Source organism: Somniosus microcephalus, unplaced genomic scaffold, assembly GCF_052327205.1.
Source record: "Somniosus microcephalus isolate GS21.2 unplaced genomic scaffold, FLI_Smic_1.0 unresolved_chr2, whole genome shotgun sequence".
Taxonomy (NCBI): domain Eukaryota; kingdom Metazoa; phylum Chordata; class Chondrichthyes; order Squaliformes; family Somniosidae; genus Somniosus; species Somniosus microcephalus.
In genome coordinates this window covers 17,793,025-17,819,266 of record NW_028225180.1, presented here as the reverse complement: position 1 = coordinate 17,819,266, position 26,242 = coordinate 17,793,025, and the positions used below count along the sequence as shown (strand labels likewise).

Genomic DNA, 26,242 nt, shown 5'->3' with positions numbered 1-26,242 from the left:
GGAGATTGAGAGATGGAGATTGAGTGATGGAGATTGAGAGATGGAGATTGGGAGATGGAGATTGAGAGATGGAGATTGAGAGATGGAGATTGGGAGATGGAGATTGGAGATGGAGATTGAGAGATGGAGATTGAGAGATGGAGATTGAGAGATGGAGATTGGGAGATGGAGATTGAGAGATGGAGATTGAGAGATGGAGATTGGGAGATGGAGATTGAGAGATGGAGATTGGAGATGGAGATTGAGAGATGGAGATTGAGAGATGGAGATTGAGAGAGATGGAGATTGAGAGATGGAGATTGAGAGATGGAGATTGAGAGATGGAGATTGGGAGATGGAGATTGAGAGATGGAGATTGGAGATGGAGATTGAGAGATGGAGATTGGAGAGATGGAGATTGGAGATGGAGATGGAGATGGAGATTGAGAGATGGAGATTGAGAGATGGAGATTGGAGATGGAGATTGAGAGATGGAGATTGGAGATGGAGATTGAGAGATGGAGATTGAGAGATGGAGATTGGAGATGGAGATTGAGAGATGGAGATTGGGAGATGGAGATTGGAGAGATGGAGATTGGGAGATGGAGATTGAGAGATGGAGATTGAGAGATGGAGATTGAGAGATGGAGATTGAGAGATGGAGATTGGAGATGGAGATTGAGAGATGGAGATTGAGAGATGGAGATTGAGATGATGGAGATTGAGAGATGGAGATTGGAGATGGAGATTGGGAGATGGAGATTGAGAGATGGAGATTGGAGATGGAGATTGAGAGATTGGAGATTGGAGATTGAGAGATGGATGAGATGGAGATTGAGAGATGGAGATTGAGAGATGGAGATTGGAGATGGAGATTGGGAGATGGAGATTGAGAGATGGAGATTGAGAGATGGAGATTGAGAGATGGAGATTGAGAGATGGAGATTGAGAGATGGAGATTGAGAGATGGAGATTGAGAGATGGAGATTGGGAGATGGAGATTGAGAGATGGAGATTGGGAGATGGAGATTGAGAGATGGAGATTGAGAGATGGAGATTGAGAGATGGAGATTGAGAGATGGAGATTGGGAGATGGAGATTGAGAGATGGAGATTGAGAGATGGAGATTGAGAGATGGAGATTGAGAGATGGAGATTGAGAGATGGAGATTGAGAGATGGAGATTGAGAGATGGAGATTGAGAGATGGAGATTGGGAGATGGAGATTGAGAGATGGAGATTGAGAGATGGAGATTGAGAGATGGAGATTGAGAGATGGAGATTGGAGATGGAGATTGAGAGATGGAGATTGAGAGATGGAGATTGAGAGATGGAGATTGAGAGATGGAGATTGAGAGATGGAGATTGAGAGATAAGATTGAGAGATGGAGATTGAGAGATGGAGATTGGGAGATGGAGATTGGGAGATGGAGATTGGGAGATGGAGATTGAGAGATGGAGATTGAGAGATGGAGACTGAGAGATGGAGATTGAGAGATGGAGATTGGGAGATGGAGATTGAGAGATGGAGATGAGAGATGGAGATTGAGAGATGGAGATTGGGAGATGGAGATTGAGAGATGGAGATTGAGAGATGGAGATTGAGAGATAGAGATTGAGAGATGGAGATTGAGAGATGGAGATTGAGAGATGTAGATTGAGAGATGGAGATTGGGAGATGGAGATTGAGAGATGGAGACTGAGAGATGGAGATTGAGAGATGGAGATTGGGAGATGGAGATTGGGAGATGGAGATTGAGAGATGGAGATTGGAGATGGAGATTGAGAGATGGAGACTGAGAGTGGAGATTGAGAGATGGAGACTGAGAGATGGAGAATAAGAGATAGAGATTGAGAGATGGAGATTGAGAGATGGAGACTGAGAGATGGAGATTAAGAGATGGAGATTGAGAGATGGAGATTGGGAGATGGAGATTGAGAGATGGAGATTGGGAGATGGAGATTGAGAGATGGAGATTGAGAGATGGAGATTGGGAGATGGAGTTTGAGAGATGGAGATTGAGAGATGGAGATTGAGAGATGGAGATTGAGAGATGGAGATTGAGAGAATAAGATTGAGAGATGGAGATTGAGTGATGGAGATTGGGAGATGGAGATTGAGTGATGGAGATTGGGAGATGGAGATTGGGAGATGGAGATTGAGAGATGGAGATTGAGAGATGGAGATTGAGAGATGGAGATTGGGAGATGGAGATTGAGAGATGGAGATTGAGAGATGGAGATTGGAAGATGGAGATTGGGAGATGGAGATTGAGAGATGGAGATTGGGAGATGGAGATTGGGAGATGGAGATTGAGAGATGGAGATTGAGAGATGGAGATTGAGAGATGGAGATTGAGAGATGGAGATTGAGAGATGGAGATTGAGAGATGGGATTGGGAGATGGAGATTGGGAGATGGAGATTGGGAGATGGAGATTGGGAGATGGAGATTGAGAGATGGAGATTGAGAGATGGAGATTGAGAGATGGATTGAGAGATGAGATTGAGAGATGGAGATTGAGAGATGGAGATTGGGAGATGGAGATTGGGAGATGGAGATTGAGAGATGGAGATTGAGAGATGGAGATTGAGAGATGGAGATTGAGAGATGGAGATTGAGAGATGGAGATTGAGAGATTGGGAGATGGAGATTGGGAGATGGAGATTGAGAGATGGAGATTGGGAGATGGAGATTGAGAGATGGAGACTGAGAGATGGAGATTGAGAGATGGAGATTGGGAGATGGAGATTGAGAGATGGAGATTGAGAGATGGAGACTGAGAGATGGAGATTGAGAGATGGAGACTGAGAGATGGAGATTGAGAGATGGAGATTGGGAGATGGAGATTGAGAGATGGAGATTGAGAGATGGAGACTGAGAGATGGAGATTGAGAGATGGAGATTGGGAGATGGAGATTGGGAGATGGAGATTGAGAGATGGAGATTGGGAGATGGAGATTGAGAGATGGAGATTGAGAGATGGAGATTGAGAGATGGAGATTGAGAGAATAAGATTGAGAGATGGAGATTGAGTGATGGAGATTGGGAGATGGAGATTGAGTGATGGAGATTGGGAGATGGAGATTGGGAGATGGAGATTGGGAGATGGAGATTGAGAGATGGAGATTGAGAGATGGAGATTGAGAGATGGAGATTGAGAGATGGAGATTGAGAGATGGAGATTGAGAGATGGAGATTGAGAGATGGAGATTGAGAGATGGAGATTGGGAGATGGAGATTGAGAGATGGAGATTGGGAGATGGAGATTGAGAGATGGAGATTGAGAGATGGAGATTGAGAGATGGAGATTGAGAGATGGAGATTGGGAGATGGAGATTGGGAGATGGAGATTGGGAGATGGAGATTGAGAGATGGAGATTGAGAGATGGAGATTGAGAGATGGAGATTGAGAGATGGAGATTGGGAGATGGAGATTGGGAGATGGAGATTGGGAGATGGAGATTGAGAGATGGAGATTGAGAGATGGAGATTGAGAGATGGAGATTGAGAGGTGGAGATTGAGAGGTGGAGATTGAGAGATGGAGATTGAGAGATGGAGATTGGGAGATGAGGATTGGGAGATGGAGATTGAGAGATGGAGATTGAGAGATGGAGATTGAGAGATGGAGATTGAGAGATGGAGATTGAGAGATGGAGATTGAGAGATGGAGATTGAGAGATGGAGATTGAGAGATGGAGATTGAGAGATGGAGATTGAGAGATGGAGATTGGGAGATGGAGATTGAGAGATGGAGATTGAGAGATGGAGATTGAGAGGTGGAGATTGAGAGGTGGAGATTGAGAGATGAAGATTGAGAGATGGAGATTGAGAGATGGAGATGGAGATGAGGGTGGCACAGAGATGGGCGGTGGGGATGATAATGGGGGTTGGGATGGGGACAGAGATGAGGTTGGGGTTGGATCCAAACCCTATTGACCTACTCACCCAATCCTTTCTCTGATTTCCCCGCAGCTTACCATTCATCTTACCGTTGGTGTTACGCCACTAACAAGTGCGGTGAGTCAATAGAAATTCAGAAATTCCCCCAGTCTACATCGGGTGGCTGTGTTAGTCTTTAATATTTCCTCCCACGGCCTATCCCCTGCTCCCGTCAACTATACCCCCTTCGACCAGGCGGGGGAGCATCGAAAAGTCAACCCCACGAACCCCGTTTAACCCATAGTCGACTCTCAACCTGGCTCCATCACCGGCCTAGTGCTGAGTTAGCCTGATCTCACACCCAGTGTGGTACTGTGAGCCCCACACACACACACTCACAGAGCAGGAAAGGCCCAGGCTCCACCTCCGGCCTGTGCTGAGTTAGCCTGATCATAGAATCATAGAATCATCGAAAGTTACAGCACGGAAAGAGGCCATTTCGGCCCATCGTGTCCGCGCCGGCCAGCAAAGAGTTATCCAGCCTAATCCCACTTCCCAGCTCTTGGTCCGTAGCCCTGCAGGTTACAGCATCCCAAGGGCACATCCAAGTACTTTTTAAATGTGGTTAGAGTTCCTGCCTCTACCACCCTTTCAGGCAGTGAGTTCCAGACCCTCACAACCCTCTGGGTGAAGAAATTTCCCCTCAAATCCCCTCTAAACCTTCCACCAATTACTTTAAATCTGTGCCCCCTGGTTTTTGACCCCTCTGCTAAGGGAAATAGGTCCTTTCTATCCACTTTATCGAGGCCCCTCATAATTTTAAACACCTCAATAAGGTCTCCCCTCAGCCTCCTCTGTTCCAAGGAAAACAGACCCAGCCTATCCAGTCTTTCCTCAGAGCTAAGATTTTCTACTCCCAGCAACATCCTTGTAAATCTCCTCTGTACCCTCTCAGTGCAATCACATCTTTCCTGTAATGTGGTGACCAGAACTGCACGCAGTATTCTAGCTGAGGCCTAACTAGTGTTTTATACAGTTGAAGCATAACCCCCCCTGCTCTTGTATTCTATGCCACGGCTAATAAAGGCAAGTATTCCGTATGCCTTCTTAACCACCTTATCTACCTGGCCTGCTACCTTCAGGGATCTGTGGACATGTACTCCAAGGTCCCTTTGCTCCTCTACACTACTCAGTGTCCTACCATTTAACGTGTATTCCCTTTCCTTGTTAGCCCTCCCCAGATGCATTCCCTGATCTCACACCCGGTGTGGTGCTGAGCCCCACACGCACACAGAGCAGGAATTCCCCCCCTAAACCTCACCGCCTCTCTCTCTCCTGTGTAAAGACGCTCCATAAAACCTATTGCTTCGACCAACCTGTCCTAATGTCTCCTAATGTGGCTCGGTGTCAAATTTCTGTCCGGTTTCTGTTCGTGCGAAGCGGATTGGGCCCTTTTTAATTACATTACTATATTTTACTACATTAAAGGCGCTATATAAATGCAAGTTGTTGTTATAGATAGGGGGACCAGAAGCCTGTTCTAGGCCAAGCCCAAGGTAGGCCTCAGGCCTCAAGCCTCGGGCCCACTCTGCTCTCGATCCTTCAGCGGCCTTGAGTGAAACAAGATTTAAATCCTTCCCCTGAAGACAGGAGGTCTTCCCCCTCTCTCCCTCTCCCCCTCCCCCTCTCTCTCTCCTCCTCCCCCTCCCTCTCTCCTCCTCCTCCTCCCCCTCCTCCCCATCTCTCCCCCTCCCCCTCTCTCCTCCTCCCCCTCCCCCTCTCCTCCTCCACCTCCTCCTCCCCCTCCTCTCCCTCCCCCCTCCTCTCCCTCCCCCCTCCTCCTCCTCCTCCCCCTCTCTCCTCTCTCCTCCTCCTTCTCCGCCTCCCCTCCTCCCTCTCCCCCTCCTCCCCCTCTCTCCTCTCTCCTCCTCCCACTCCTCCTCCTCCCCCTCCTCCCTCTCCCCCCTCCTCCTCCTCCTCCTCCTCTTCTCCCCTCCTCCCTCTCCCCCCTCCTCCTCCTCCTCCTCCTCCTCCTCCTCCCCCTCCTCCCCTCCCCCTCCTCCTCCTCATCCTCCTCCTCCCCCTCCTCCCTCTCCCCCCTCCTCCTCCTCCTCCCCCTCCTCCCTCTCCCCCTCCTCCTCCTCCTCCTCCTCTTCCCCCTCCTCCCTCTCCCCCTCCTCCTCCCCCCCTCTCTCCCCTCTCTCCTCCTCCCTCTCCCCCCTCCTCCTCCTCCTCCTCCTCCCCCTCCTTCCTATTATGTCCGTGTATAATTGAGACATGGACTGCAGGAGTTGATTATAACAAGTCTTTACTGAATGGAGACAACCTGGAAACTGAAACTACAGAAGCCTGCTAGGGCCTTTTATACAGGGGTGGTCACTGCCGGTACTGCAGTCTGAGACCAGTTATTCCCTTAAAGGTACATACACAACACTTCCCCTCCTTCTCCTCCTCCTCCTCTCCCTCTCTCCTCCTCCTCCTCCTCTCCCTCCTTCTGCCCCTCCCCCTCCTTCCCCTCCTCCTCCTCTCCCTCTCCCCTCCTCCTCCCCCCCTCCTCCCCCCTCCTCCTCCCCCCTCTCTCCTCCCCCTCTCTCCTCCCCCTCCTCTCCCTCCTCCTCCTCCTCCCCTCTCTCTCCTCCCCCTCTCTCCTCCTCCTCCCACTCTCTCTCCCTCCTCCTCCTCCCCTCAGTCATCACGGCCTCCCCTTTCCCCCCCTCCCCGTTGCCATGGAGGCGGGGGAGAGGCCCCAGGCGGCCGCCCGCGTGCCGATCGCCGGTGAGGCCCGAGGCCTGATTCCCGGGCCTGCGGGTCGAAGCGCCTTCCCCCCCACCCTCCCCCGATCGCAGTCCGCCCGTCGTAATCCCTGCCAATTGTAGTGTATGTGCCTTTAAGTCAGAACTACTTTTACAGCTCCTGTATACTGTAGTACCGGCAGTGACCACACCGGTATATAAGCTTTGCGCATGCCTCTGTACCCTCAGTCTAGAGACTACCCTCCTCCAGTAAAGACCTGTTATTTGTTAATGTACAGCATCCGTGTGATTATTTAATAATAGCATATCCACTGAACCACGGATCCAACAGTGGCGACGAGTGTCGATTCGAATCCAGGAAAATGGGCGTCGACCACGAGCAACCGCCCAGCAGTCAGGCAGAGATCCAACTTCGCAGGGGAGGCTGTGGAGAGCCGGGCTTGGTTCCCCAGCCACAACGAGCAGTAAGAGACTGACGACAGGTCCAGCGCAGATCCTTCCCGAGCAGCGGCGGCTGGAGCCGACCGACGGCGGAGAGAGAGCCGAGCAGCGTCGATGGGGTAAGACAGAGGGTGAAGAGCGCAGGGCGCAGCCGAGGGTTGAACACCGAGCGGCGTCGAGAAAAATAAAACAAACCGGAGAGAGAGAGGGTAAGAACCAGCCGGGTTCTAGACTGAGCGGCGTCGAAAAATATAAAAAGAAGAACGCGCAGAGCGCAACCAGTGCTCACGGGCTGAACAGGGTCCGCGGGGCGAAGAAAGGGGAGACGCCATTGAGCCGCGGAGAAGAAGGAAGAGCGCGGGAGGCGCCATTGAGCCCCGGAGAAGAAGGGAGAGCGCAGGAGACGCCATTGAGCCGCGGAGAAGAAGGAAGAGCGCAGGAGACGCAATTTTTAGAAGCCGCAGCGGAGAAGAAGGGCAAGCGCGGGAAGGAAGGAAAGCGCGGGAGACGCCATTTTGTGCCAGCGGAGAAGAAGGGGAAGCGCGGGAGGCGCCATTTGTGATAGTTAACGCACACCCAAGGATGCCGAAGAGTGGCAGTATCTCTACGTTCGACAATGAAGTCGAAGATTGGGCGACATATGTGGAACGTATTGAGGTGTACTGCAGGGCGAATGAAGTGCCAGATGCTAATAAAGCACTGGTTCTGTTAAATTCCATGGGTGCAAAAACTTATGGGTTACTGCGAAATCTACTAACCCCAGAGAAGCCGGTAAACAAGAATTTTGAAAGCATAGTAGAAATCCTACAGGACCACTTAAACCCCACACCGCTGCTGATAGCAGAACGATTTAAGTTCCATAAAAGGAACCAACACAAAGATGAAAGCAATGCTGAGTACCTAACGGAACTGCGCAAGCTATCGAAACACTGCCAGTTTGGAGCAGGACTAGCAGACACATTAAGGGACAAGTTTGTGTGTGGGCTACAAAGTGAAGGAACCCAGAAACGGCTTCTGTCAGAAAAGGACCTTACGCTAGACAAAGCTTTCAGTATGGCAGTATCACACGAAGCAGCTGCAAGGGGCGCTGCAGAGATACAACGGAGACAGCAAAAACATGGCACCAATGAAATGTCCTATGGAACAGGGAAGTGCTATCGCTGCGGCAGAACAACACATGACCAGAAAGATTGTTGGTTCAAGGACCAAGTGTGCAGACAGTGTGGGAAAGCAGGACACATAGCAAGAGTCTGCAGGTCTGGGAAGAAAACCAACAGTAAGAAATCTCCACAGGAGAAGTACAAAAAGGTACACCAGGTGATGGACAGTGGTTCAGACGAACAGAAAAGTGACACAGACTCCGGAAGCAAGGAGCTGGGTTGTCTGAAACTACATAATGTAACCGAAATGGAGGATCACCAGACTATCTGGGTTATACTCAAGATAGACGGAGTCCAAGTGGAAATGGAATTGGACACAGGGTCAGCTCTAACAGTCATAAATCAAAGAGACTACAAGCGGCTATTTTCACACATACCCTTGAAAGCTACAGAGATTGTCTTGAAGACGTATACGGGGCAAAAAGTCTACCCCAAAGGCAAAATAAGGGTGAAAGTGACATATAAAGGCCAGGAAATACCTAAAATGGATATATATGTATTGCCAAATGGAGGACCACCACTGCTAGGATGTGAATGGGTCCGGAAGATACAATTAGATTGGCATTCCATACAGGCACTGATGGTTGAGGCCAAAAAGGATGACGACGTCACACCTGGACGACTGTCAAAAATGCTAACTGACGCAAAAGAAGTGTTCCAGGAGGGACTAGGAACACTAAAAGGAATAACAGCAATGATTAAAATAGAGGAAAATGCAAGCCCAAAGTTTCTGAAGGCCAGACCAGTGCCTTATGCGATCAGACCAGCTGTTGAAGCAGTGCTGGAAGGGTTGGAACGTTCAGGAGTACTGTCCAAAGTGGCCTGAGGTGATAAAAATGTCTTCAACCACTACAGAGAAAACGATTGCAGTCCTACGGACCATATTTGCCAGAAACGGTTTGCCAGAGCAGATTTGCTCTGATAATGGATCACAGTTTGTGTCCGACGAGTTCCAAAAATTCATGAAAAGGAATGGGGTAAGGCATTACACATCCGCCCCGTATCATCCAGCCACCAATGGATTGGCTGAGAGGTTCGTACAAACCTTTAAGAAGGCGATAAAGGCCATGATGAAATTCCACTACAGCATAAGATGGACAATTTCTTATTAGCCTACCGAAACGCGACACATGCAGTTACCAACCAGACCCCGGCCATGATGTTCTTTAACCGAAGGTTGAGATCTCGTCTGGACTTGCTCAGACCAAATGTGCGAAGAAATGTTGAGGACAAACAATTCCAGCACATCAATGAGAAGCCGACAAGGAGCTTCAATGTAGGGCAACCAGTCTTGGCCCGTGACTATCGAACAGAGAAGTGGCAACCCGGAACGATATGTACAAGGCAGGGGCCATTAATGTACACAGTGGATGTCGGGGAGAACATTGTGAGATGCCACGTTGATCAGATCTTAGCGTCACAGGAAGGCGTCAACCCCATGTCTCGAGTACCTGGGGATGAACCCGACATACCGGTAGCATCTACTTCAGACCCAGTAGCAGTGGAACCCGATGAACTACCCGATGAAAAGGGGTCAGAATCGCCTCTGCACCAAGAACAAGAACCTCTGGAAAGGCGCTATCCCGAAAGGGTCAGGAAGCCGCCCCAAAGACTGAATCTATAAATGGACTTTTGTTGTTTAAAGTACATGTTGAAATGTTAATTGTTATTTGAATATTAGGGGTTTTGCTAATCTAAAAGGGGAGGAATTGGAGTGTATGTGCCTTTAAGTCAGAACTACTTTTACAGCTCCTGTATACTGTAGTACCGGCAGTGACCACACCGGTATATAAGCTTTGCGCATGCCTCTGTACCCCCAGTCTAGAGACTACCCTCCTCCAGTAAAGACCTGTTATTTGTTAATGTACAGCATCCATGTGATTATTTAATACTAGCATATCCACTGAACCACGGATCCAACACCTTCTGCCTGGTTTTTCGTCCCGCCCAGGTCCCAGGACATGGGCCAGGATCTCCCGGGCCTGCTCGGGCCTCCAGCAGTCTCCGGTCAACATTCAGACGTCGCAGGCCGTCGAGAAAACCCACCTGAGGACACTGCGCATCGAGAGGCCCTTCCGTAAGACACGGGCAACTCTACACAACAACGGCCACAACTGTGAGAGACTTTGGATTTACTTTTTTCCTGCAGAGGTTATCGGATAAGTAACTGAGTCCCCTTCCCCCCCAACAATCCCACACACACACACACACGGAGCAGGAAAGGCCCAGGCTCCGTCCCCGGCCTGTGCTCTGTGAGTTGATCTCACACCCAGTGTGGGACTGAGCCCCACTCACAGGGCAGGGAGGCTTGGGGAGAGGGGACAAGGCCCCAAAGGTTAATAATCTTACATCCCATCCACACCGCACTCCTCTCTTGCTTTTTCTATCTAATCCTCTCTCTATCTAATCCTCAGCCATGATCGCATTGCATGGCGGAGCCGGCTCGAGGGGCCGTATGGCCGACTCCAGCTCCTATCTTCTATGTTTCTATGTTTCTCTATATATAACTCTCTCTCTCTCTGTCTCTCTCTCTCTCTATCTCCCTCTCTCTCTGTCTCTCTCTCTCTCTGTCTCTCTCTCTCTGTGTCTCTCTCTCTCTCTATCTCCCTCCCACTCACTCTGACTCTCTGTCTCTCTCTCTGTCTCTCTGTCTCTCTCTCTCTGTCTCTCTCACTCTGTCTTTCTCTCTCTCTCTCTCTCTCTGTCTCTCTCTCTGTCTCCCTTTCTCCCTCTGTCTCTCTCTCTCTCTCTCTCTATCTCTCTGCCTCTCTTTCCCTCTCTCTCTGTCTCTCTCTCTCTCTCTGTCTCTCTCCCTCTGTCTCTCTCACTCTGTCTTTCTCTCTCTCTCTCTCTCTGTCTCAAATCAAATTCAAATTCAAATTCAAATGCTTTATTGGCATGAAAGTTTACAGAGAACCATATTGCCAAAGCTTACATAGCAAAAAGGTACATTTTCAAACATTCTGTAGGTGTCAATCGATTTGACATTTGTTGGGTACATACAATATTACTTTTAAACAATATTAATTTTAAACAGTCTTTCTACTTCATTTGGTACGTTCAATATTAATTTTAAACAGTCTTAATTTTAAACAGTCCTCAGGTTGTGACATGTTGTTACATATTTGGCCCCAAGGTAAGGTCTGTCTCCTTCTCCCAGGACTAATCTCAATTTTGACAGGTCATCCAATTCCTTGAAATCTGGGGTTGTTTGGCTTAGCTTGTTGAATAATATGTTTCTTGATGTGTTGAATTTTTCGCATTTTAGGAGGAAATGCATTTCTGTTTCAACCTCGCCGGCCAGACATTGATCGCATATTCTATTCTCTCTAGGCTGCCAGGATTTCTTGTATCTGCCTTTTTCAATTTCCAGTTGGTGGTCGCTTAGTCTGTACCTGGTGAGGGTCTGTCTCTGTTTTGTGTCTCTGATGGTCGTGAGGTAGTCTGCCAGTTTATAATCTCTTTTTAGGGCCCGGTAACATTCTAATCTGCTTTGGCTTTCGGTTATTTTGTTCCAATGTTTCAGGTAGGTTTCTTTGCATTGTTTAATGATTTGGTTCACTCGGATTGGTGTTTGGACGGCTGTGTTGGTCTGGGGCTGGTCAGGGTCCGGCTGAGTACTTAGTTTCAGTAGCAGCTGACTCAGGGGACTCTTTTCTGGGTTTAGCTCTTGGGTCTGAAAGGCTTTGAAATGAAGGGTGTCTGGGGAGCTAGATTTGAGGTGATTTAGGAAGTTTAGTGCTCGTTTTTGGATGTTTATTATCAGTGGGTATCTGCCTAGTTCGGCTCTGCATGCATTTGTTGGCGTTTTTCTTTGGATGCGAAGGATGCTTCGGCAGAATTCTGCATGTAGGGCTTCTATTGTGTGTTTTTCCCATTTAGTGTAGCTTTGGTGATTTAGCGGGCCCCATACTTCACTACCGTACAGTGCAATGGGCAGGATTATGCTGTCAAATATTTTGAGCCAGATTTTGATTGGGATTTGGATGTTGTAGAATTTTCTTTTTATTGCATATAGGGCTCTCTGTCTCTCTGTCTCTCTCTCTCTGTCTCTCTCACTCTGTCTTTCTCTCTCTCTCTCTCTCTCTGTCTCTCTCTCTCTTTCTCCCTCTGTCTCTCTCTCTGTCTCTCTCTCTCTGTCTCTATCTCTCTTCCTCTCACTCTCTGTCTCTCTCTCCCTGTCTCTGATGTCTATCTGTCTCTCTCTCTCTCTCTCTGTCTCTCTCTTTCTGCCTATCTCTCTCCCTCTGTCTGTCTCTCTCTCTCTCTCTCATTTTCTCTCTTGCTGTCTCTCTCTCTCGCTCCCTATGTCCCTCTCTCCCCCTCTCTCTCTCTGTTATTTTGCCCTGTTTTACCCCCTCTCTCTCTCCCTCACTCCCTCCCCCTCTTCCTCTCTCTCTCCTCCTCCCTCCCTCTCTCCCCCTCTCTCTCTCCCTCTCTCCCCCTCTCTCCCTCCCCTCACTCTCTCGCTCTCTCTCTCCCCCTCTCTCTCTCCCTCTCTCCCCCTCTCTCCCTCCCCCTCTCTCTCTCTCTCCCCTCTCTCCCCCTCTCTCCCTCCCCCTCTCTCTCCCTCCCCCCGCTCCGTCTTTCTCCCCCTCTCCCTCTCTCCCTCCCCCTCTCTCCCCGTTATTTTGCCCTCTTTCACGCCCTCTCTCCCCGCAGTCCACGTCTTCCCGCAGGTCCCGGTGATGATGTACGGTGGCGGACTCCCGGGGATCTTCAAACTGCTGCAGTTCCACTTCCACTTCGGAGACGGATCGAGGCTGGACCAGGGCTCGGAACACACCATCGACAAGCAAGGCTTCCCCGTGGAGGTGAGACCCGGGGCGGGGAGAGACGGAGAACCGGGTGGAGAGTCGGGGAGAGATGAAGTGATAGCCTGAGAGAACTGCAATGCCTGATTGCGAAGGTTGAACACTCCTCGCTCTGACCTGTTTATACTTGCTGCAGATGCACCTGGTGTTTTGGAACATGAAATACCTGAGCTCAGAATTGGCCACAGAATCGGCTGAGGGACTTGCAGTGATCGCCGTGTTCTTCAAGGTAAACATGTCCACACACGCGGAGAGACTCCCTCTTTAAACAGGGTCCCTGACGGAGAGACTCCCTCTTTAAACAGGGTCCCTGACGGAGAGACTCCCTCTTTAAACAGGGTCCCTGACGGAGAGACTCCCTCTTTAAACAGGGTCCCTGACGGAGAGACTCCCTCTTTAAACAGGGTCCCTGACGGAGAGACTCCCTCTTTAAACAGGGTCCCTGACGGAGAGACTCCCTCTTTAAACAGGGTCCCTGACGGAGAGACTCCCTCTTTAAACAGGGCCCCTGATGGTGAGTCGCCCTCTTTAAACAGGCAATATTGAAAATTTAGAGATATGATTTTCACCCATGTCTTCTCTCTGGTTTAACAGGTGACGACAATTTTAAATCCTGCCCTGGAACCGATTGTGAATCTGCTGCCTCATGTGGTTTACAAGGGTAGGTCATTGAGAGACAGAAGATTCAGAATGCTCATAACAGGAAGAGGGACTGAATCCAACTGATCACTTTACAGCTACCCACCTTTTCTTGACATCCCTCAATCCCACCTTCTCCCCATAGCTCTCAAACCCACCTTCTCCCCATATCCCTCAATCCCACCTTCTCCCCATAGCTCTCAATCTCACCTTCTCCCCATATCCCTCAAACCCACCTTCTCCCCATATCCCTCAATCCCACCTTCTCCCCATATCCCTCAATCCCACCTTCTCCCCATATCCCTCAATCCCACCTTCTCCCCATAGCTCTCAATCCCACCTTCTCCCCATATCCCTCAATCCCACCTTCTCCCCATAGCTCTCAATCCCACCTTCTCCCCATATCCCTCAATCCCACCTTCTCCCCATAGCTCTCAAACCCACCTTCTCCCCATATCCCTCAATCCCACCTTCTCCCCATATCCCTCAATCCCACCTTCTCCCCATAGCTCTCAATCCCACCTTCTCCCCATATCCCTCAATCCCACCTTCTCCCCATAGCTCTCAATCCCACCTTCTCCCCATAGCTCTCAATCCCACCTTCTCCCCATAGCTCTCAATCCCACCTTCTCCCCATAGCTCTCAATCCCACCTTCTCCCCATAGCTCTCAATCCCACCTTCTCCCCATATCCCTCAATCCCACCTTCTCCCCATAGCTCTCAATCCCACCTTCTCCCCATATCCCTCAATCCCACCTTCTCCCCATATCCCTCAATCCCACCTTCTCCCCATATCCCTCAATCCCACCTTCTCCCCATAGCTCTCAATCCCACCTTCTCCCCATAGCTCTCAATCCCACCTTCTCCCCATATCCCTCAATCCCACCTTCTCCCCATAGCTCTCAATCCCACCTTCTCCCCATATCCCTCAATCCCACCTTCTCCCCATATCCCTCAATCCCACCTTCTCCCCATATCCCTCAATCCCACCTTCTCCCCATAGCTCTCAATCCCACCTTCTCCCCATAGCTCTCAAACCCACCTTCTCCCCATATCCCTCAATCCCACCTTCTCCCCATAGCTCTCAATCCCACCTTCTCCCCATAGCTCTCAATCCCACCTTCTCCCCATAGCTCTCAAACCCACCTTCTCCCCATATCCCTCAATCCCACCTTCTCCCCATAGCTCTCAATCCCACCTTCTCCCCATAGCTCTCAAACCCACCTTCTCCCCATATCCCTCAATCCCACCTTCTCCCCATATCCCTCAATCCCACCTTCTCCCCATAGCTCTCAATCCCACCTTCTCCCCATAGCTCTCAAACCCACCTTCTCCCCATATCCCTCAATCCCACCTTCTCCCCATAGCTCTCAATCCCACCTTCTCCCCATAGCTCTCAATCCCACCTTCTCCCCATAGCTCTCAAACCCACCTTCTCCCCATAGCTCTCAAACCCACCTTCTCCCCATAGCTCTCAAACCCACCTTCTCCCCATATCCCTCAATCCCACCTTCTCCCCATAGCTCTCAAACCCACCTTCTCCCCAAAGCTCTCAAACCCACCTTCTCCCCATAGCTCTCAAACCCACCTTCTCCCCATAGCTCTCAAACCCACCTTCTCCCCATATCCCTCAATCCCACCTTCTCCCCATAGCTCTCAAACCCACCTTCTCCCCATATCCCTCAATCCCACCTTCTCCCCATAGCTCTCAATCCCACCTTCTCCCCATAGCTCTCAATCCCACCTTCTCCCCATAGCTCTCAAACCCACCTTCTCCCCATATCCCTCAATCCCACCTTCTCCCCATAGCTCTCAATCCCACCTTCTCCCCATAGCTCTCAATCCCACCTTCTCCCCATAGCTCTCAATCCCACCTTCTCCCCATAGCTCTCAATCCCACCTTCTCCCCATAGCTCTCAAACCCACCTTCTCCCCATATCCCTCAATCCCACCTTCTCCCCATAGCTCTCAAACCCACCTTCTCCCCATATCCCTCAATCCCACCTTCTCCCCATAGCTCTCAATCCCACCTTCTCCCCATAGCTCTCAATCCCACCTTCTCCCCAAAGCTCTCAAACCCACCTTCTCCCCATATCCCTCAATCCCACCTTCTCCCCATAGCTCTCAATCCCACCTTCTCCCCATATCCCTCAATCCCACCTTCTTCCCATAGCTCTCAATCCCACCTTCTCCCCATAGCTCTCAATCCCACCTTCTCCCCATAGCTCTCAATCCCACCTTCTCCCCATAGCTCTCAATCCCACCTTCTCCCCATAGCTCTCAATCCCACCTTCTCCCCATAGCTCTCAATCCCACCTTCTCCCCATAGCTCTCAATTCCACCTTCTCCCCATAGCTCTCAATCCCACCTTCTCCCCATAGCTCTCAAACCCACCTTCTCCCCATAGCTCTCAAACCCACCTTCTCCCCATAGCTCTCAAACCCACCTTCTCCCCATAGCTCTCAAACCCACCTTCTCTGTAGGAGTTTCGCAAAATTCCTCTGAAAACAAGAGAAAGATTGGTCCACATCGTGGATGAAGATTTATGTGTTTTGAATTGCCTCTGGGTCAGATCAATGTTTTAAAGCATGCTCAGAACCACGAAAGACTGCTGAGCTGGGCTGAGCTGGACTACAACGGAATCGAGGAAATTCGTGGAAGTATTCACACACATTGAGAAAGAACATCTTGATTAAAACCTGTGCTTTTGAGCCCGGTCAAACAGAGGTTTACAGCTTGTAATGTGTTTGTGTGAAAGACCTGTCAATCAAACCAGGGAGGTCAGGAGTTGCCCACTTGACCCAAGGCCACAGAGACAGGTTGTTATGGCTGGCTATGATTCAGCAACCAATCACAGTCCTTTTTTCGTGTACTGGCCAGACAGAACGGCAGGAGCATGAAAGACCTGTCAATCAAACTAGGGAGGTCAGGAGTTGCCCACTTGACCCAAGGCCGATTATGGCTGGCTATGTTTAAACAAGCAATTCAGCAACCAATCACAGTCCTTTTGTTTGTGTACTGGAACTTTAGGCGGGAATTTTTCCAGACAGAACGGCAGCAGCACACAGGTATAAAGATAGCTACTGAGAAGCTATCTGCCCTCTTTTTACTTCGCTGGACCACAGGTGAGTGGGGTGTTCTGACTCCTCAACAAGACAACCTAGCAAGGAGTTTGGGGTGGTGATTTAAGGGAATTACTAAGATTGTTTAAATAACATTGTAGTCATTGTATCCCTCGTTTTTGCCGTCTGTACCCCCTTGTTATATACTTTTACTGCATTTACTGTGTTCGTGTGGTATAGTTTCTATTTGATTATGGTTCTTTAGTTTAATAAATTTTGACTTTGCTCATATCCAAACCAATTGTCCGCTTTAACATCATTAATTGTAAGTCCTCCAGTCAGAACTGAAAGGTGGGGTAGCGATTCGGAACCGCTGTTAAAATTGGTTTACAGTGCAGCAGGCAAAAAGGCTGCTGGCCAGGTATGTTACCATAAACCAGGTAATAGATGCCCCCCTACACTCCCCATATCCTTCAATCCCACCTTCTCCCCATAGCTCTCAATCCCACCTTCCCCCATAGCTCTCAAACCCACCTTCTCCCCATATCCCTCAACCCCACCTACCCACCATCTCCCATATCCCTCAATCCCACCTTCTCCCCATATCCCTCAATCCCACCTTCTCCCCATAGCTCTCAAACCCACCTTCTCCCCATATCCCTCAACCCCACCTACCCACCATCTCCCATATCCCTCAATCCCACCTTCTCCCCTTATCCTGCAACCTCACCTACCCACCTCCCCCCCATATCCTTCAGTCCCAATAGAAACAGTTTCTCCTTATTTACTCGATCAAAACCCTCAGTAATTTTAAACACCTCAATTAAATCTCCCCTTAACCTTTTCTGCTCTAAGGAGAACAATCCCAGCTTCTCCAGTCTCTCCACATCACGGAAGTCCCTCATCCCTGGTACCATTCTGGTCAATCTCCCCTTAACCTTCTCTGCTCTAAGGAGAACAATCCCAGCTTCTCCAGTCTCTCCACATCACTGAAGTCCCCCATCCCCTGGTACCATTCTGGTCAATCTGCTCTCACACCCTACTCCAAGGCCTTTTTGTCCATCATTTCTAAAGTGTGGTGCCCCAAGGATTTAAAGCCATTAGTAGGACTATTGAGGAACCAGCCCACAGAAATCTAACCCTCTTTGCTATTTTCCACTTTTCACTTGAGGTCAAGCAAGGACTCTGTCATTGAACCTGGAGAAGATCATTCCCTGGAAACTGGCTCCCTTCTATAGGTACAGAGGATCCCTGACCACGCCACCTTGCACAGAGAATGTCATTTGGACAGTCCTAGATCGACCCATGCACATGAGTATCTCCCAGGTACAGTCGAGCGAGCAACCACACAAAGATGGGTGGGAAAGCAAGTTGTGCAGAGGACTCAAAGGGGGAGAAATTCAGTTTGTCGCGCCACCCGTTAGCGCCTTAAGGGGGCGCTAAGTGGGTCGCGAGCCAACTGGCGCCCGGGTGCGGCACTGCCCACGCCGCCCGCTAAATTCCGCGGGACGTTAGTGGTGGCGCTAACCATTAGGGCTGCACCGCTGCCGATGACGTCATCGGTGTGCGCAGCGCCCCGCTGACGACCCGGCCGCGATATTTGGCAGCGCCCCCTGATTTACCGCCGGACGCTATGTCCGACCGGTTCAGGGGGTCTACCTGCGGCCGGGGAGGCGCAAATTAAAGGAGAGGTGCGGGGCGGCCATTTTTGTTGCTGGCCGCCTGCCAGCACCTGCCTGCGCTCCCGTCCCTGGCCTCCTGAACCCCCCCACCCCCCGCGGAGTGCCGGCTGCGCTCCAAGAGCCCGGCACTTCTCTTCGGTGCTGGGCTTTTTTGCCTGCACTCCCGACCCTCGTGGGCCCAGCTGGGCCCCAGATCGCGCTGCACAAGGCCCCTCCCCTTTAAGAAGGGGAGGAAGGCCTGCAATACCGCAGCGTGTGGCGCTGCGGCACGTTGTGCCACGATATTCACTCGCAGCGCCCCAAGAGGGATGCGGGGCGCCTCCAGTAGCGCCGCGCTTCCCTTTGGGGCGCAACCACTCAATTTCCGGCGGGCGGCCGCGAATGTTTCCGGGATGCTACTTTTAGTGCCCTGGCGAGGCTGGCGCCCCAAATGGGGCTATACTCAATTTCTCCCCCCAAAGGGTCTGCAAAGGGATATAGACAGGCTAAGTGAGTGGGCAAACATTTGGCAGATGGAGTATAATGTGGGAAAGCGCGAGGTTATCCACTTTGGCAGGAAAAATAAAAAAGCAAACTTTTAAATTAATGGCCCAGAAATTCCGGTTGGGGGCTTCCCGCGGGCGTAGGCCCCCCGACCTGCACAAACCAACCGCGCCGACCGTAATGCTGTGGGCCGGTATAGAATTCCGTTGCTGTACCTCCTCCAGCTGCCGGTGCGCAGGGCTTGCGTATCGAGGGGCGCAGCTAGTTCGCAGCGTCGCTGGGATCACGTGGGCCTTGGGGAGCCAATCGGAGCAGGGAATCTCCATTCATAGACTTGACAGGAAGACCTGTTAAATCTACGCATAGAGATCACCCGCAAAACATAAGTAAAACTTCAGATAAATTAAAAAAACATCACATTTTTTAAATGACTATAAATTAACTATTTTAAACAAAAATTTAAATTTTTGAAAAAAGTAATTAAAGTTTTTAACGGGGCTAAAAATAAATGTACCTTTCTTCAAAGTATTTTAAAATGATAAATAAGTGTTAAATATTGTTTTCTTTTACTGTTATCACCTCTTACCTTGTTAGATTTTCGGGGCCATTATTTAAATGGAGAGAGATTACAGAATGCTACAGTTCAGAGGGACCTGGGGGGTCCTTGTGCATGAAACAAAAAAGTTAGCATGCAGGTACAGCAAGTAATCAAAAAGGCAAATGGAATGTTGGCCTTTATTTCAAGGGGGTTGGAGTATAAAAGCAGGGAAGTCCTGCTACAACTGTACAGGGTATTGGTGAGACCACACCTGGAGTACTGCGTACAGTTTTGGTCTCCTTATTTAAGGAAGGATATACTTGCATTGGAGGCAGTTCAGAGACGATTCACTCGGTTGATTCCTGAGATGAGGGGGTCGACTTATGAGGAAAGGTTGAGCAGGTTGGGCCTATCCTCATTGGAGTTTAGAAGAATGAGAGGTGATCTTATTGAAACATATAAGATACTGAGGGGGCTCGACAGGGTAGATGCAGAGAGGATGTTTCCCCTCGTGGGGGAATCTAGAACTCGGGGGCACAGTTTTAGAATAAAGGGTCACCCTTTTAGAACTGAGAGGAGGAGGAATTTCTTCTCTCAGAGGGTCGTAAATCTGTGGAATCCTCTGCCCCAGAGAGCCGTGGAGGCTGGGTCATTGAATACATTTAAGGTGGAGATAGACAGATTTTTGCAAGATAATGGAGTGAAGGGTTATGGGGAGCGCGCAGGGAAGTGTCTTTGAGCCCAAGATAAGCCATGATCTTATTGAATGGCGGAGCAGGCTCGAGGGGCCAACTGGCCTTTTCCTGCTCCTAGTACTTATGTTCTTATGATCCTTGAGGTAGATGTGGGCTGGGCGGTGGAGGGAGGTCATGGCGTTAGGATATCGTGAGAACATAAGGAATAGGAGCAGGAGTCGGCGGCACGGCCCCTCGAGCCTGCTCCGCCATTCAATGAGATCATGGCTGATCTTCTACCTCATCTCCACCTTCCTGCACTATCGCCATATCACTTGATTCCCTTAATATTCAAAAATCTATCAATCTCGGTCTTGAATATACTCAACGACTGAGCCTCCACAGCCCTCTGAGGTAGAGAATTCCAAAGATTCACCGCCCTCTGGGTGAAGAAATTCCTCCTTATCTCAGTCCTAAATGGCCGAGCCATTATCCTGAGACTGTGACCCCTGGTTCTAGACTCTCCAGCCCAGGGGGAAACAGCCTCTCAGCATCGACCCTGTCAATCCCCCTCAGAATCTTGTATGTTTCAATGAGATCACCTCTCATTCTTCTAAACTCCAGAGAGTATCGGCCCATTCTACACAATCTCTCCTCATAGGACAGCCCTCTCATCCCAGGAATCAGTCTAGTGAACCTTCGCTGCACCGCCTCCAAGGCAAGTATATCCTTCCTTAGGTATGGAGACCAAAACTGTGCCCAGTACTCCAGGTGTGGTCTCCTAGAAACATAGAAGATAGGAGCAGGAGTCGGCCATTCGGCCCCTCGAGCCTGCTCCGCCATTCAATGCGATCATGTCTAATCATCCACACTCAGTACCCTGTCCCTGCCTTCTCCCCATATCCCTTGATCCCTTTAGCCTTAAGAAATATATCCAACTCCTTCTTGAATATATTTAATGAACTGGCCTCAACCGCCCTCTGTGGTAGAGAATTCCACAGGTTCACCACTCTCTGGGTGAAGAAATTCCTCCTCATCTCTGTCCTAAATGGCTTACCCCTTATCCTTAGACTGTGACCCCTGGTTCTGGACTCCCCAACCATCGGGAACATCCTTCCTGCATCTAGTCTGTCCAGTCCTACCAGGATTTTATAAGTTTCGATGAGATCCCCTCTCATTCTTCTAAACTCCAGCGAGTACAAGCCCAATCGACCCAATCTCTCCTCATACGTCATCCCTGCCATCCCAGGTATCAGTCTGGGATCAGCCTCACCAAGGTCCTGTACAGTTGTAGCAAGACTTCCTTACTCTTATTCTCCAACCCCATGGCAATAAAAGCTAACATAACATTTGCCTTCCTAATTGCTTGCTGTCATTCCTCCTCATCTCAGTCCTAGATGATCGACCCCTTATCCTGAGACTGTGGCCCCCTAGAGGGTTTGAGTATAAGAGTAAAGATGTCTTACTGCAATTATACAGGGCCCTGGTGAGACCACACCTGGAGTATTGTGGACAACTTTAGTCTCCTTACCTAAGGAAGGATATACTTGCCATAGAGGGAGTGCAACGAAGGTTCACCAGACTGGTTCCTGGGATGGGGGGATTGTCCTATGAGGAGAGATTGAGTAGACTAGGCCTGTATTCTCTAGAGTTTAGAAGAATGAGAGGTGATCTCATTGAAACACAAAATTCTTACAGGGCTTGACAGGGTAGATGCAGGGAGGATGTTTCCCCGGGCTGGGGAGTCTAGAACCAGGGGTCACAGTCTCAGAATAAGGAGTCGGCCATTTAGGACTGAGATGAGGAGGAATTTCTTCACTCAGAGGGTGGTGAATCTTTGGAATTCTCTACCCCAGAGGGCTGTGGAGGCTCAGTCGTTGAGTATATTCAAGACAGAGATCAATAGATTTTTGGATACTAAGGGAATCAAGGGATATGGGGATAGTGCAGGAAAGTGGAGATGAGGTAGAAGATCAGCCATGATCTTATTGAATGCTGGAGCAGGCTCGAAGGGCCGAATGGCCGAGTCCTGCTCCTATTTCTTCTGTTCTAGACTCTCCAGCCAGGGGGAACCAACCTCTCAGCATCTACCCTGTCAGGCCCTCGAAGAATTTTCAATGTGATCAACTCTCATTCTTCTAAACGTCAGAGGGCATTGTAGGGTTTGGGCGGAGCGATGAGGTCATGCATTGACCTTTCACCTCTGGGACCTGTGGTCAACTCATAGCCCTCGACTCCTATTTCTCCAGCGCCTTTCACCACCTCAGGACCTCCCAAAGCGCTTCACAGCCAATGAAGTACTTTTATTGAAGTGTGGTCACTGTTGTAATGTAGGAAATACATCAGACAATTGGCGCACAGCAAGCTCCCACAAACAACAATGTGATAAATGGCCGAATCATCTGTTTTTTAACTGATGTTGGTTGAGGGATAAATACTGGGCCCAAGACACCGGGGACAACTCCCCCCTGCTCTGCTTCTAATAGTGGTTGTGGGACCTTTTACGTCCACCAGGGAGGGCAGACAGGGTCTCGGTTTAACGTCTCATCCGAAAGACGGCACCTCTGACAGTGCAGCGCACCATCAGTACTGCCCCTCCGACAGTGCGGCGCTCCCTCGGTACTGCCCCTCTGACAGTGCAGCGCTCCCTCAGCACTGCCCCTCCGACAGTGCAGCGCTCCCTCAGTACTGCCCCTCCGACAGTGCAGCGCTCCCTCAGTACTGCCCCTCTGACAGTGCAGCGCTCCCTCAGTACTGCCCCTCTGACAGTGCAGCGCTCCCTCAGTACTGCCCCTCTGACAGTGCAGCGCTCCCTCGGTACTGCCCCTCTGACAGTGCAGCGCTCCCTCAGTACTGCCCCTCCGACAGTGCAGCGCTCCCTCAGTACTGCCCCTCCGACAGTGCAGCGCTCCCTCAGTACTGCCCCTCTGACAGTGCAGCGCTCCCTCAGTACTGCCCCTCTGACAGTGCAGCGCTCCCTCGGTACTGCCCCTCTGACAGTGCAGCGCTCCCTCGGTACTGCCCCTCCGACAGTGCAGCGCTCCCTCAGTACTGCCCCTCCGACAGTGCGGCGCTCCCTCAGTACTGCCCCTCCGACAGTGCGGCGCTCCCTCAGTACTGCCCCTCCGACAGTGCAGCACTCCCTCAGTACTGCCCCTCCGACAGTGCGGCGCTCCCTCTGTACTGCCCCTCCGACAGTGCGGCGCTCCCTCAGTACTGCCCCTCCGACAGTGCAGCGCTCCCTCGGTACTGCCCCTCCGACAGTGCAGCGCTCCCTCAGTACTGCCCCTCCGACAGTGTGGTGCTCCCTCAGTACTGCCCCTCCGACAATGCAGCACTCCCTCAGTACTGACCCTCCGACAGTGCAGCGCTCCCTCAGGCCTGCCCCTCCGACAGTGCAGCACTCCCTCAGTACTAACACTCCGAAAGTGCGGCACTCCCTCAGTACTGCCCCTCTGACAGTGCAGCGCTCCCTCAGTACTGCCCCTCTGACAGTGCGGCGCTCCCTCAGTACTGCCCCTCCGACAGTGTGGTGCTCCCTCAGTACTGCCCCTCCGACAGTGCGGCGCTCCCTCAGTACTGCCCCTCCGACAGTGTGGTGCTCCCTCAGTACTGCCCCTCCGACAGTGCGGCGCTCCCTCAGTACTGCCCCTCCGACAGTGTGGTGCTCCCTCAGTACTGCCCCTCCGACAGTGCGGCGCTCCCTCAGTACTACTCCTCCGACAGTGCGGCGCTCCCTCAGTACTGCCCCTCCGACAGTGCGGCGCTCCCTCAGTACTGCCCCTCCGACAGTGCGGCGCTCCCTCAGTATCGTGGCCGGGGACGTCGGCCGATATTTTTGTGCTGGAGTCTCTGGAGGTGGGGGTTTGAACCCACATCCGTCTGACTCGGAGGCGAGAGGCAGAGAGGGAGAGACCCACGGCTAACACAAGAGAGTTTCCGGTATTTCTGACGGGGGGCAGTTGGGGGGACAGTCGGTCATTCACTGACCTTTAACCTCTCCTGCGTTGCAGTACAAGACACTTGTGAAATCCATGAGCTGGGATGGCAACATCTACCGGCCCGTACAGCCCCTGAATGGACGAACGTTGGCCATTTGTGAGGACTGAGCACCGACCTTTGCTGCCACGCTCCGCCTTGACCAGCCTGGACGGCTTTAAGTGATGCTGAAGATTCAACTCCTGCACGTCTAAGTGCCGGAGAAGATCAATAAATAAAGGGAGATTAAATCGCAGTGTTATTTTGTACCCTTTATCAACAGAGTTATGGAGTACAAGAGCAAGGAATTTTATTGACAAAGCCTTTAACTCGTTTGGCCCGAGCTGGAGTATTGGGTCCAATTCTTGTGCACCACACTTTAGGAAGGATGTCAAGGCCTTGGAGAGGGTGTGAGCGGGGATTGACCAGAATGGCTCCAGGGATGAGGGACTTCAGTTACATGGAGAGACTTTGAGAAGGTGGGATTGTTCTCCTTAGAGCAGAGAAGGTTAAGGAGCAGATTGACCAGAATGGTACCAGGGATGAGGGTCTTCAGTTACATGGAGAGACTTTGCGAAGATGGGGTCGTTCTCCTTAGAGCAGAGAAGGTTAAGGAGGAGATTGACTAGAATGGTGCCCGGGATGAGGGTCGTGAGTTACGTGGAGAGACTTCGAGAAGATGGGGTTGTTCTCCTTAGAGCAGAGAAGGTTAAGGGGAGATTGACCAGAATGGTACCAGGGATGAGGGACTTCAGTGACGTGGAGAGACTGGAGAAGCTGGGATTGTTCTCCTTAGAGCAGAGAAGGTTAAGGAGGAGATTGACCAGAATGGTACCAGGGATGAGGGTCTTCAGTTACGTGGAGAGACTTCGAGAAGATGGGATTGTTCTCCTTAGAGCAGAGAAGGTTAAGGGGAGATTGACCAGAATGGTACCAGGGATGAGGGACTTCAGTGATGTGGAGAGACTGGAAAAGCTGGGATTGTTCTCCTTAGAGCAGAGAAGGTTAAGGGGAGATTGACCAGAATGGTACCAGGGATGAGGGACTTCAGTTACGTGGAGAGACTGGAAAAGCTGGGATTGTTCTCCTTAGAGCAGAGAAGGTTAAGGGGAGATTGACCAGAATGGGACCAGGGATGAGGGACTTCAGTTACGTGGAGAGACTGGAAAAGCTGGGATTGTTCTCCTTAGAGCAGAGAAGGTAAAGGGGAGATTTGTAGAGGTGTTCAAATTTATGAAAGGTTTTATTACAGTAAATAAGGAGAAACTGTTTCCTGTGGCAGGAGGGTCGGTAACCAGAGGACACAGATTGAAGATAATCGGTAAAAGAACCAGAGGGGGAGATGAGGAGAATGTTTTTACGCAGCGAGTTGTTGTGATCTGGAACGCGCTGCCTGAAAGGGCGGTGGGAGCAGATTCAATAGGAACTTTCAAAAGGGGAATTGGAGAAATACTCGAAGGGGAAAATTTAACAGGGCTGTGGGGAAAGAGCAGGGGGGGAGTGGGACTAATTGGAGAGCTCGTTCAAAGAGCCGGCACAGGCACGATGGGCCGAATGGCCTCCTCCTGCGCCGTGTGAGTCTATGATTCATGCCTCTGCTTGTTAGAATGGTTCATTGTTTTATTGATACCTGCGGTGGCAGAGTCATTCCAAGTCCTCCAACTTTCCCATCGTATCGTATATCAAGCCACTCGCCAACGAATTCTCTCTGTAGCACTTCTAGCAATAAGTTGCTTCAAAGCAGGTTACCCCACCTACATTTTAATTTATGTAAGCAGTTATGGGCACCCGCCTCGTTAACCCAGCCCACTGCAAGATTAGCACAGTCGCGGTTCACTGGGTTCAATCTCTCTCTCGCGTCTCAGAATCAGAAGTCTGTGGGTCCGAGAACGCAATCCAGAGACTCGAGCCCAATAATCTAACCCGCATTACGGCCCCTCCGACAGTGCGGCGCTCCCTCAGTGCTGCCCATCCGACAGTGCGGCACTCCCTCAGTACTGCCCCTCCGACAGTGCGGCGCTCCCTCAGTACGGCCCCTCCGACAGTGCGGCGCTCCCTCAGTACGGCCCCTCCGACAGTGCGGCGCTCCCTCAGTACTGCCCCACCGACAGAGCGGCACTCCCTCAATACTGCCCCTCCAACAGTGCAGCGCTCCCT

General features: G+C 50.8%; 1 protein-coding gene across 1 annotated transcript; it reads left to right on the top strand.

Moving 5' to 3' along the window:
* Positions 1-10,250: 10,250 nt before the first annotated feature.
* On the top strand, positions 10,251-24,334 carry LOC147092210 (carbonic anhydrase-like). The gene is made up of 6 exons (XM_085975876.1): positions 10,251-10,331; positions 12,878-13,029; positions 13,166-13,258; positions 13,624-13,690; positions 17,902-18,056; positions 24,121-24,334. The coding sequence occupies exons 2-6, from the start codon at positions 12,904-12,906 to the stop codon at positions 24,214-24,216; spliced, it is 537 nt and encodes a 178-aa protein (XP_085832002.1). The 5' UTR covers positions 10,251-10,331; positions 12,878-12,903; the 3' UTR covers positions 24,217-24,334.
* The last annotated feature ends 1,908 nt before the right edge of the window (positions 24,335-26,242 follow it).

Coding starts and splice junctions, on each gene's coding strand:
- LOC147092210 (XM_085975876.1), top strand. CDS start 12,904: ATGATGTACGGTGGCGGACTCCCGGGGATCTTCAAACTGCTGCAGTTC. Junction 13,691..17,901: donor GCCTCATGTGGTTTACAAGG/GTAGGTCATTGA, acceptor TTTTCACTTGAG/GTCAAGCAAGGACTCTGTCA. Junction 18,057..24,120: donor TGCACATGAGTATCTCCCAG/GTACAGTCGAGC, acceptor CCTGCGTTGCAG/TACAAGACACTTGTGAAATC.